The sequence below is a fragment of the Carlito syrichta genome, unplaced genomic scaffold (assembly GCF_000164805.1).
Source record: "Carlito syrichta isolate Samal-C Ts95f unplaced genomic scaffold, Tarsius_syrichta-2.0.1 Scaffold313849, whole genome shotgun sequence".
In the NCBI taxonomy this organism is placed as follows: Eukaryota; Metazoa; Chordata; class Mammalia; order Primates; family Tarsiidae; genus Carlito; species Carlito syrichta.
In genome coordinates, this window is record NW_007257945.1 from 854,381 (window position 1) to 867,062 (window position 12,682).

Here is a 12,682-nt window from a genome sequence, read left to right on the forward strand (position 1 = left end):
CTTATTGTTGAATGAACAACAAGTATAATGTAATTGGTCTTATACAATTAGGAGGTCACCAAGCCATGCTTGTTATAATTGCCATTGCCATAGCCAGGGGCTTATGCGACCTCAAGTGATGATTTTCTTGAAGGAATAAGCCAAGAATGTGTGTGCTTTGGGCTAAGGAGACTGACTAATCTGGCTGTAAGGCCTCAGGGAGCGAGGCCAAGAATCAAATCACAGTGCTCAGGCAGCACTTGGGGGACTCAGTTGAATGTAGTTAGTCTCCATTCAGTTCATCCCTCTCCAGTATTTGATCTGGATCCTGAGAGATGGGTATGCGCAAGGGGAGACGAAGTGGTAGGGCACCTGGAAAACAAAATTAAAATGTCAGTGCAAAGGTATCCCACGATAGGGTGGCATCATTTTTCCTCCAGGCCATCCACTTTGAAGCAGGTCTCCAGCCTGTGTGGAATGAGCTTGAACCTTCACACAGAGGGTCATTAATCCCTAGTACTGAGCCACCCTGGAGTAAAGACTGATGTTGCTACTTGTTTCAGCCTATAGTTTTACCTCCACAAGGTGGCAGATTGATGATTGGTTTTAATATTCCAAATATAGGTCTTTTCCCAAACATGTTTTTAGTGAATAACTAAGTTTAAGAAGAAAATAGAGAGTTTACAGAGATGCCAGAGAATACTCCTAACAATTAACAATCATTTGTCAGTAGAAAATATTGTTTCTTTAAGATTCTGGAAGCAATAAACTTCGCTTTTGCCTGTGTGCAAGGAGAACTGAAGAATGAGAATTAAAGCCTTTGTTTTCTTGCTTTTCTTCTGTTTCAGCCTATGACCGATTAGTTGATTTGGTTTGTGTGTAGTACATATGAGTCACAAATTTATTGTTCACATGTACCAGTTGGTTTTCTTCCCCAAATACATGAACTATATGTCTAACCTCATCCAATCATCTTGCAAATGAACACTGTTATCCACAGAGGAGACTAAGAGAGAGGGGTCTATTTGCAATGCAAACCCATCATCATTACAAGAAAAAGTAATTCTAAGTATATGTAGCAAGAATTTTTTAAATATGGGAACAGCATATTGCAAAGTTCTGATAGAATACAGTGCAATGCCAAGGGCTTTCAGGACACTTGATTGGCCTCTCTCTAAAACAAAGAAATGAACTATCAGGGAGGCTGATATTTGTTGATTTTGGTGATATTTTTGTTTATCATTTAAAGTACACTAAATTATTAACAATCTGTTTTGCCAGAACTGATAAGAATCTAGAACTATAAATCTACTGCTGGCCATCGATGAAGAAAGTTCTTTTTTGTTACTTAATATTAGTATTTATTTTCTCCACTAGAACTGCTTAGCTTGGGTGAATTCTAGCTGATAATTTCAGAAGGGTGAAAAGCTAACTAGAACTGGGCATTTGGCCCAGATAAATCTGGTCCCAGTACTATGAAAGAAGCAGCAAGGGAACTAGAAGGTCTTTGACAAAAAATTGTTGATAATTGGCTAAAAACTGGGGAGGGAAACAGAAAACTTGGAGAGCTCTGAATGTTATTCTAAAGAAGAAAGACGCAAGAGAGGACTCAAGGTGCTACAAGATTAACAAATCTCTTTTTATGCTAAAAAAAAAATTAGAAATATATGTGACTACAGGGAAACCTCTGCTATCTGAAACTCAGAAAATTAATCTTTCTGAAGACCTAAATTGCAGAAGCAAAATGGAGATCTTGGGTTTGAATCTCTACTCTTTGTGACTGTGGGCTAGTCACTTTCACCCAGTCTGCATTTCAGTGACATCCTCCTTCATCATCTGTAAATTATGAACGAAGCAACCACCTCTTCTCAGAGGTATTAGAGGATTAAACCAGAGCCTTCACAAATCTGCCTTCCTAATCAAATAATAGATCTTTTTGAATTGCTAAGCATTTATCTATTTTTATGCCAATTAATTTTAGAATTTTAATAAGTTTGTATCTGAAGCTATGTAAAATATTACACACTTTCTTTTTCATCGAGTTTCAATACACATAATTTAATGTCTTGATTAGTCAGGTTATCATTATCAATAGGGATTACTGGATGAGGCAGAAGTGAAACAACAGTGCCCTCAACTCTTGTTGAGATGGTTCCTACCTTCCAGGAATATATTGAAAAATTAGATGAATACTCAGGCAACTATAAGATCTTCACCCAGTGAATCTCTTTTATTTAAAAAGTTTCAGAGATTAAGTAAAAAGAATGTGTCGGTAGAAACTAATTTATTACTCTCTCACTAGAAAGCCTAGTAAGCAATCATTTCAGGCAGTTGAGTATCTAAATCAAGAATGCTGGGGAAAAAAGGGCCAACAGTAAAACTGTCCCTCCTTATAGCAAACGTGAATCTTGACCTTTTATTTTTTCTACTTTACTCCATATATGAGATTCAAAATAGAGAAGATAGATTTAATAAGGTCTTAAATCCACACAGATAAAGACATATTAGCCATATTAGCAACTTGAATTTAACCACTACCTTTTCTTTAACCACAGGAGTTCAAAGAATAGCACCATCAAATAATATTTGCAAAGAATCCACAGAACTAGTAAAGATGTGGTTATTTTACTCTAAGGGCTTATAGTTCAGAAACAAAAAGACATATTTTGAAGATTCTGAACACTTTTTAAAATTTGTATTGTCATTAAGGATAGAAAGTCTATTTTACAGGTACAGAAACAGAGAAAAAATGAATACCGTGACCCTAGATCACACAGGCAGTAATAGAATCAAAATAATCTCAATCCTCTTTCTGCTATTACTAACGCGTTCTCATCTCTATGGTGGCTCATTCAAAAGTCATTCTGAATTATTTCTTAAACCTACAGCAGCACAGATTAGAAAAGGCTAGTCAACACCATTAAAGGTGCAGATAATTTTTGCCCATGAAAATACACTGAAGTGACTCCATGTCGTGGTAAGTTATCAAATTATGGAGAGAACATTGCAGAGATTAAAATGTTGCATAAGAGAGAGAAAGCAGCATGAGTCAGGGGTTTGGGAAATATGAGTCAGACTAAAAAAAAGGAGCCAAAAACATAGAGAATGAGGGCCTAATCAGGGACTTAATGGACACCACAGAGATGTGAACATAGTTGCCTCCATTTCTTTGAGAGAAAATCAAATAGGCAGTCCCCTAAACTGGGGATCAGTATGATAAAGATGATAAAGAGGCTAGAAGTGAGAGCTGAGCAAAGATTAAACGATATTATTTAAAGCAACTCATGGTGCCAAAGTCAGCAAGAGAGGGGCCTACAATAGTATAAATCACTAGGAGGGAGAGCGTGGGCACATTTTTGAAAAATGAGGAAATCACCAAATATTGCCATTAGCTATTCTTAATGTATTAGAATGATGAAATGTGTTGTGGTATTTTAGGAAGCACATTCTATTATTTTGTTCTTTGCTAATGTTAGCATTAGGCTATGTCTACATAGTTCAGAGCTGCTCCCTATGGTTCAATCCAAACTCTGTAGTCTCATCTATAAGGCTCTGAATTTTGCTTGTGACTTGAGCTAGCATTTCATGAGCATCTTCGGTCAGGCACTGCGCCAGGTTCCTCACACACAGCCCCTCCAGCCATGTTGCCTGCATCTGCCATTCTTCTCATGGAAACTAAAGGAATGAGACCTGTCTTCCACCTTCCAACAACCTCCTTTAGTTGCCACTCAATGTACCTCGCCGTTTTCAAAGTGTAGCTGAGAACTCAGCTCCTCTGGCAAACCTTCTGTGGCCACCCACTGCTGATGCTGCTTTGTTTCTCATAGCCTCTGCACTTCTGGATTCAATTGTTCTATATCCTTTTTCTTTTACTAACATCTTGCTGATTTTGCTGTTTCTCAGATCTTGCCTCTTATTCTGCCTCATAAATTTTTTGTTCCATTAGATAAAACACTGACCCTACTTTTCTTAAATTCTAGGCACCAGTTCTCAGCAAATAGTAATAACTCATTCATCCATTTATTGAATAAATATTTCATCCTGTTCCGTGCCCTATGCTAGGTACTAGAAATACAGAAAAAAGTAAGACATAGACCCCCCCTTCAAAAAGTTTGGGTCCAGGTCCCAGGAAATGTATTAACTGACGCCTGAAAAACCAAGTGAACTTAACTGTCAAAGATAAATTACAGATCATTCAAAAAAAAATTCCTCTCCACACAGTACTTTTTTCCTAGATTACCAGGAGAATCATGGCTGACCTTAGTAGTTTCCCTTATAAATAAAACATTGCTTTTTGCCAGTGCAGATATTTTTCCATATAAATATAGGAAACTGTTTGGGGGTTTTTTTTTACACACCATGGAGACACCTGAAAAAGGCAGTGTTTGTGATGGGGGGAGTCAGGAACAAGAAAAGGGCAGTGGGAGAGTCAGATTTTTTGGAGTATCAGCACAGGGATGAATACTCTGCTTTGAGTTTCTGACGTAGGAATTCATTTTAGGGAATTTCCTATCACATTGAACTTTCTGGTATTTAAGACAAATGGAAATGCATATAAGTAGAAAAGACAAACATACTAGAGTTTAACAATGTATAATAATTTTATATGACTCTGTAAAGATGTGTAAATAACAATCACAGAATCTCAAACTACAACTTTTAAAAAATAAATTTATGTTATTTAAATAAGCTAATAAGTGAACATTATAACTGAAGATAGGAGAAAAAAATTCAGTCTATTTATAGCCTTCAGCATTAGATAACCTGCAAAGAGAAAGGGAGAAGACAAATATTCTCAACTTTAGTCAGAGAAGCTATAGATGGAAATGTAGTTCAGTAGCTGCTTCCTGGTCACAGCAGTTGCTTTTTGGACCTTGTGAGTTCAGGTAAGTAGATGTGTAATCACCAGTCAATCCTAAGTGAGACAAGTCCTGATGCAGCTTTGTTTTTTTGAGATACCTGCGCACATATGTTTATTGCAGCACTATTCACAATAGTGAAAACATGGAACCAACCATGCTGTCCATATAAACTGGACTTGATTTTTTAAATGTGATACATATACATGATGGAATATTATGCAGTCATAGAAAATGACAAAAGTATGGACTTCGCCACAACTTGGATGGATTTAAAGTCTATAATATTCAGTGATCTGTCCCAGAAACAAAGAACTGAGTAGCACATGTTCTCACTCATAGGCAGACCCTGAACATTTACCATAATACTATAAGAAAGGGATTGGCAGTAGCAGGACATTGCCAGAGGTGGGGGGGCACAAAACATCAATAAGAGTACCTGATCCCAAACCAGGCAAAGTGGGGCCCTAACTTTACCTGTGCAATAACCACTTGTATACCTAATCTTGAATTGTACCCCACATCTTTAAAATTTAAAAAAAAAAATTTTAAAGAATATAGTAGCAGTGGATACAATGGTATTTTATTTGGGTTTTTGATGTTTGTTTTTATTAAATTATCTTAACTCACCTAATATTTTTATGAAATAGTCCTTCTCAGAAAGTAAACAGACCTGTTGCTTAAGAAGGGGTAGTATAGGCTTGTATGTTTAAAATCTATTTAATGGTATATTTATTCCACTGGAAATGTTTGCCTATTTATCAAAGAGACTTAGAAATGAATGGTAAGAAAGTAGAAAGGACATTGTAGGGCATTACTTGTAGAAATGCAATGGGGTGGAGGCAGTTTGCAAAGATGTCTCAAAAGCCTCAGTTACTGACGAGGACTCGCTTAGAAAAGGCAGCAGCCGGCCCAAAGCCTAGATCATCTGCCAGCATGCACCACGGAAACTCACCGCATCTGAATCTAACATTGCTGAATTTCACAGAACTGTTATCACTGCAAATCCTGGCAAATGTTCTTGACATAAAACAGTAGGATATGCTGCTGTCGTTTCCGCATTAGCGAGTCATAAAGCTCTGAAGAAACCCTAGTAGAAAGATTTTCATCAAGTAGGTCTGAGAAAATAATAAAAGACACACAAAAAAACAGTGGATAATTTCAAAGCAAGATTGTTGCACCATCAGATAGTACCTAAAAAGAACAGTTTGTAATCACTGACTTGAAAATAATACCAGTAGTAATTATGATAATAATAAATTTCAAAACAAAATAACAAAAAACATAGCCAAAACTTTCAAACCAAGCTCAAAGAATTATGTAAGTGGATGCTTTTGTAGGTTATTATCCACTAACTAGCCATACATCACTCATGTATTTTTTTGTTTCCCTCCCTTTTTCTTTTCTTTTTTTTTTTTTTTTCTTTTAAAGACGTGGGGTACAATTCAGGGTTGGGTATACAAATGTTCATTATGCAGGTACCCTTGTTGATGAAGCGTATCCCCCATCTTCTGGCAGTTTCCCTCAACTGCCAATCCCACATCCCCTCCCCTGGCAGTTTCTCACTACTGCCAATTCCTTTCTTATAATATTATGACAATTGTTCAAGGTCCACTTATGAGTGAGAACATATGGTACTCTGTTCTTTGTTTCTGTGATAGATCACTGAGTATGATGGACTCTAAATCCATTCAAGTTTCTGCGGAGTCCATATGTTTGTCCTTTTTTATGGCTGCATAATATTCCATTGTATATATGTACCATATTTTTTTTAATCCAGTCCGGCTTCAGTGGTCAGTATGATTGGTTCCATGTTTTTGCTGTTGTGAATAGAGCTGCAACAAATGTGTGTGCACGTATCTTTTTTGTAGAATGATTTGAGTTTCTCTGAGTATATTCCCAATAGGGGGATTGCTGGGTCATATGGAAGGTCAATTTCCAGTTCTTTCATAAATTGCCACACTGTCCACCAAAGAGGTTGCACTAGTTTGCACTCCCACCAGCAGTGTAGAAGCGTTCCTTTTTCTCCACATTCTCACCAGCATCTGTTGTTTTTTGTTTTATTAATGATGGCCATTCTTACTGAGATTAGGTGGTATCTCAATGTGGTTTTGGTATGCATTTCTCTGATGATGAGTGAGGCTGAGCACTTTTTCATGTGTCTGTTGGCTGCCCGCCTATCTTCTTTTGAGAAGTGTCTATTCATGTCTTTTGCCCACTTTTTAATGGGACTGTTCATTTTTTTCTTTTCAGTGCTTTTGAGTTCCTTGTAGATCCTGGATGTTAGGCCTTTGTCAGATATATAGTTGGCAAATATTTTTTCCCATTCTGTGGTCTGTCTCCCTACTCTCTTGATGGTTTCTTTTGCTTTGCAGGAGCTTCTCAGTTTGATGAGGTCCCACCTGTCTATTTTATTTCTTATGGCATGGGCACTTAGGGTTTTGATCAGGAATTGGTTCCTACCTTTTTCTTATGGAAAGAATCTCTTTTATCATTCCCATATCCAGCTAAGTGAAGCTGATTTCTGAGAGCAACCCTCTTACCAGCTGAACTTCCTATATTATTGCACTGCATAGTATAAGTACAACAATTCTCCTTGAAAATACAGAAAAATGAACAATAATTTAAAAAAGAAATTACAGAAAAATGAAAGGCAAAGCAACCTCAAGGGTCACACCCTGAGTTTCTTATTTTAAAAATTTTTTATTTTAAATATGTGGGATACAATTCAGGGTTATGTATACAGATGTTCATTTTGCAGGTGCTCTTGTTGGTGAGGTGTGCCCTCTGCCCTGGCAGTTTCCCACTACTGCCAATCCCTTTCCTGTAGTATTACGATAGTTGTTCAAGGTCCGCTTATGAGTGAGAACATGCAATACTCTGTTCTTTGTTTCTGTGATAGATCGCTCAGTATTATAGCCTCTAAGTTCTTCCAAGTTGCTGCAAAGTTCATAATTTTGTCTTTCTTTATGGCTGTGTAATATTCCATTGTGTATATGTACCACATTTTTTTTTTTTTTTGAGTTTACTCCATCCCCCAGGCTGGAGTGCAGTAGCATGCTTGTGGCAACCCCAGCGTCAACCTGCTGAGCTCAGTGATCCTTCCATTTCAGCCTTCCAAGAAGCTGGAAATGCAGGTGTGTACCACCACGCCCAGCTAATTTTTTTATTTTTTGTAGAGATGAAGTCTTGCCAAGTTGCCCGGGCTGTTCTCGAACCTGTGAGCTCAGGCAATCCCCTTACCTCAGCCTCCCAAAGTGTTGGGATTACACTTTTTTTTTTTTATCCAGTCTTCTTTCAGTGGGCAGCATGGTTGGTTCCATGTTTTTGCTATTGTGAAAAATGTTGCGATAAACATGTGTGTGCATGTATCTTTTTCACAGAGTGATTTGAGTTCCTCCGGTTATATTCCCAGAAGGGGGATTGCAGGGTCCTAAGGGAGGTCAATTTTTAGATCTTTTAGGAATCGCCACACTGTTTTCCACAGATGTTGTACTAGTTTACACTCCCACCAACAGTGAAGAAGTGTTCCTTTTTTGCTGCATCCTCTCCAGTATCTGTTGCTTTACTCTGAGCATCTTAAAGAGAAACAGCAATTGAGTAAATTCTAATCAACGTTGGTTCATTTTTTAAAATTGATTCTTCCCCTTGTCTCTCTTCCAAAGTACCACCCTGGGTCTACCAAATGAGGATCAAAGACTCCTTAAATCTGCCTCAGTTTTTATGCAAAATTTGTTATGTAGGAATTACAAGTTTTATGATATCTTTAAATGAAGCTTAGAGTCTTGAAGAATGCCAAAATTATATAATCCTTTCAGTTATGCTGTTTAACTTCATGATATGGGATACATAAAGGTGTATTAGGTAAAGCAAAATTAGGTTTCAGTTATAAATTACTGTAACCATAAATGTACACATACATCAGTTTTTATCCTAAACAAAGAAATGCCTCATAACTGGTTTATTATGTTATGATTGAGTATTTTTTACTTTTCTCTTTTTTTTTGAGTTGGAGTCTCACTCTGTCACCCAGGCTGTAGTGCAGTGGTACACTCACGGTTACCCCAGCATCGACTTGCCTAGGCTCTGGCGATCCTTCTGCCTCAGCCTTACAAGTAGCCGGAACTACAGGCACATGCTACTATGCCTGGCTAATTTTTTATTTATTGTAGGGACTAGGTCTTGCCAAGTTGCCCGGGGTGGTCTCTAACCTGCGGGCTCAAGTAATCCATTCAGCTCGGTCTTCCAAAGTGCTGAGTCCGGCCCATTTTTTACTTTTCTAGAACTGTAACTTGTCTACTCCTTAAAGCACATGTAGCAAATTATCCCAGAGGTGCATTGCTTTGAGAAAATACATATTTTTAAACTACTCCAGGCTATCTCTCCTGGATGATGATTAAATTGAATTCTTTGCATTTTGAAATTTGTAATGAAAGATTTATGTGTACATGTTACCCTGCTGTTTGGGAAAAAAAAAAATACAGCTACAGGCAATGAATAATATTAAAGTTTGATTATACCCAGTTATTAGGGAGATTTTTAGAGATCTGTCCATTGAAGTTTTCTCAAATGCAATATATTGGGTGGAATAAGCAAGTATTATACAATCGATTTTAATTTTAAAACATACAAAACAATACCATTTGTTCTAATGGCTGCACCCCTGCATAATAAAAGTATAAAAATACCTTAGGAAAGGATTCACGCCTACCAGAAAAGTTTTAGGCCGCGGGTCAAGGGATGAGGATGGTGTGAGACTTTAGCTGTATCTGAAATGTTTCTTAACAAAACAAAGTGAACTGAGACAAGCTGAAAAGAATGTTAGCATTTGTTAAGACCAAGTGGTGTACCTAATGTCTATGAAATTATTATCTTGTTCATTTGGAGATCATACTTAAAATCATTTATAACCTTAAACATTTCTAATATAACACTATAGAGTAATATTTTAAGAATAAAGTAAAAATTCAGATTAAGAAATGACAAAAAAAAAAAAAAACAGACCAGAAGTGGTAGCTCATACCTGTAATCCCAGCACTTTGGGAGGCCAAGGTAAGGAGGATTGCTTGATCCCAGGAGTTTGAGTCCAACTTAAGCAACATAATAAGACCTCATCTCTACAAAAAATTTAAAAATTAGCCAGTTGTGGTGTTGTATACCTGTAGTCTCAGCTACTCAGGAAGCTGAGGTGGGAGGACTGTTTGATCCCAGGAATTTGAGAATGTGGTGAGCCATGATCGTGTCACTGCACTCCAGTCTGGGCGACAGAGTGAGACTCTGACTCAACAAATAAACAAATAAGGCAAAATGGAGGAAATATCACACCTTCACAGTTGACTACAATTCCTTCTGTGTTGTGTGTCTTTGACAGACATAGACGAGTGCGCCACAGGGACACACAACTGTAGAGCGGACCAAGTTTGCATCAATTTACGTGGCTCCTTTGCGTGTCAGTGCCCTACGGGGTATCAGAAGCGAGGAGAGCAGTGTGTGGGTAAGTACCACAGTGCGGTCAGCAAAGTCCTGTCTTGAACACATTAATTGTTTAAACCTCAGACGTTCCACCAAAGCATTCATTTGAAATCGTTTGATTTGAAAAATGATAGCTAACAACTGCTTATTCTCTCATTGACTACCTTTTTTCCACACAAACAAGAAATAAGTAACCTGAAAGTCGAGCCTTTTCTGGACATCAAAGTGTCCATTTCGTGTTAGACTAAGCCACAGCAGAAATTTGGGGTGTGAATGGGACCTTAAAAACAATCAAGAAGACAATTTTAAATGAACTGTGTGGGGACCACAGCTAACACACCCGTGTTCTGGGCTTCATTCACTACCTCATAAGCATAGCACAGCACATAAGGTAAATGATGGGGTTCTAATCCCAGCCCCATTCCTGCTCACTTTGAGGCCTTGGCAAGTTACTTAAATTCTGTGTCTCACCTTGTTCATTTGGAGATCATACTAGTCCTTACCTCAGCAGCTCATGCATGGAAGTGCTTAGGCCAGGCAACCCTGGCCTTGTGTGGTAAAGCTGTGTGCTAGTATTGTGTACTGAATTAGCAGATGGGTGCTAAAAGCTGTTTGTGGTGCAAGCCTGTGCAGGGTGCTGGGAATGCAAAGCTAAATACAGTGCACACCTTGGCTTGAGGATCTGAGAGTGTGAGCTCCCTAAGGGTACAGCCAGGTCAGCTGTGTCACTCCCCAGTTCCCGAAGTATGCCCACCACATGCTGCATACTTTATATGTGTGTTTTGAATGAATGGAAGAACACAGTATGAGAAGGCTTACTGGCAAATGGAAAGGTAAAATGGAGCATTCTGGGCTCCATTGAGAGGCCCAGAACTAGGCATGGAACTCTAATTGATTCCCTCCATCCACTTATTTACATACCACTTCCTACCACAGATCAGTGAAGAAGCCTTATTTTCTCTTAGGTACAGAGGGTGAGAATGTGGGGACAGACAACCAGCATCATCATCTTCTGCCTAAGAATGTGAGCTGTTGACGTTAGAACGTCAACGCTGAGCTCCACGTGGGCCTCAGTCCAGTTCTGCCTTCCATGGGACCGTGCCTAGATGCTGGGGTCAGTGCCAGCCTCCGAGGAAGGCCCAGGATTTGTCATAAATGAAGCTGTGATTCAAGAAAAGAATGTGTAAAAAACTCCAAAGACACCAACGTTTTGCCCATTGTATTAGGACAATAAACATTCGAGGGTATACAAAGTACAGAAAAAGAATGAATCCAGCTTACCGTGGGGTGAATGAGAGAGAATGGAACATACGGTCACAGCCTTTGATGATGTGATAGGAGGAGACGTTCTTAAACTCAGATCTAATCGTGTTTTCTCTGCTGTTCCCTCACCCACAGAATAAAGTCTACATTCCTCGACAGAGCATAAAAGGTTTTGCTCTATCTGATCCTCGTCCAGCTCTGTTGCAACAATACTTCTCCCTGACTCCCCAAAAATATTACACTCCAGCTTTATCCCGCTAGTTCCCAATATACATCATGTGGTGTTATACTTCGGTGCCTCTACACAAGCTCTTTCCAGCACCAAAAACATTCTCTCCTGGCAAACTCCTATTTCACTATCAAGTCCCAGCTCAGGATCACCTCCTCCAGAAAGTTTTCTATGATCTACCCAAATATAATTAGTTGCTCCCTTCTCTATGCCAGCACCTCTCAAATTATGATAAAGGATCCTTTTTGTAAACTCCCAATCTGTTGCAGACTGATACTTATATAAAGTACAATAAAAATATTGTCATAATGTGAAATTGCTATTCCCAAACACGAACTCTCAGTTTTTGTATTTAGTCATTGCACACTGGTCCAAAAAATCCATCGGCCAATGGTAGTCAGCAGACCACGCTTTGAGGAGCACAGTACTTCGTCTGTCCCTTGTCCATCTTTCTATTGTTGTTCTTATTCCATGGAGTAATTTATTTTATGCCTGTCGTCCATAGCAGACAAGGGAAGAACAGTGTATATTTATTATCATTTTAAACATGCAGTGCCAAACACACTCCTCGCAAATAATAATGGTTCAATAAATGTTTACTTGTTGAGAGACGTGCATGATTTAGTTATTGAGGGCTGTGTGCCAGGCATTGTTCTGGGTTATGACGTGAAATTTTACAAATCTGTGGCCTTCACAGAGCTATTCGAAAGTACTATTCATGCAAATTAGCTATCAATATTAGCACCTGGCTATAATACTGAGCACTAGGCAGCGCTGTGCTAACATTGCTTTTAATCAGTGTGAAATCTGTATTCATTCAGGTAATGTTTATTGAGCACCTACAATGCTAGGCTCTGTTCCAGTATTAAGCATACAGCAG

At 38.5% G+C, this 12,682-nt stretch overlaps 1 protein-coding gene across 3 annotated transcripts in view; it reads left to right on the forward strand.

Moving 5' to 3' along the window:
• Positions 1-12,682, forward strand: part of EFEMP1 (EGF containing fibulin like extracellular matrix protein 1) — a 61,219-nt gene that overhangs the window by 33,519 nt on the left and 15,018 nt on the right. For all 3 annotated transcript variants that reach the window (XM_021718829.1, XM_021718830.1, XM_008070607.2), the window contains one exon: positions 10,210-10,332. In XM_021718829.1, coding sequence (XP_021574504.1) covers positions 10,210-10,332 — 123 coding nt within the window. The remainder of the gene's footprint in view (positions 1-10,209; positions 10,333-12,682) is intronic.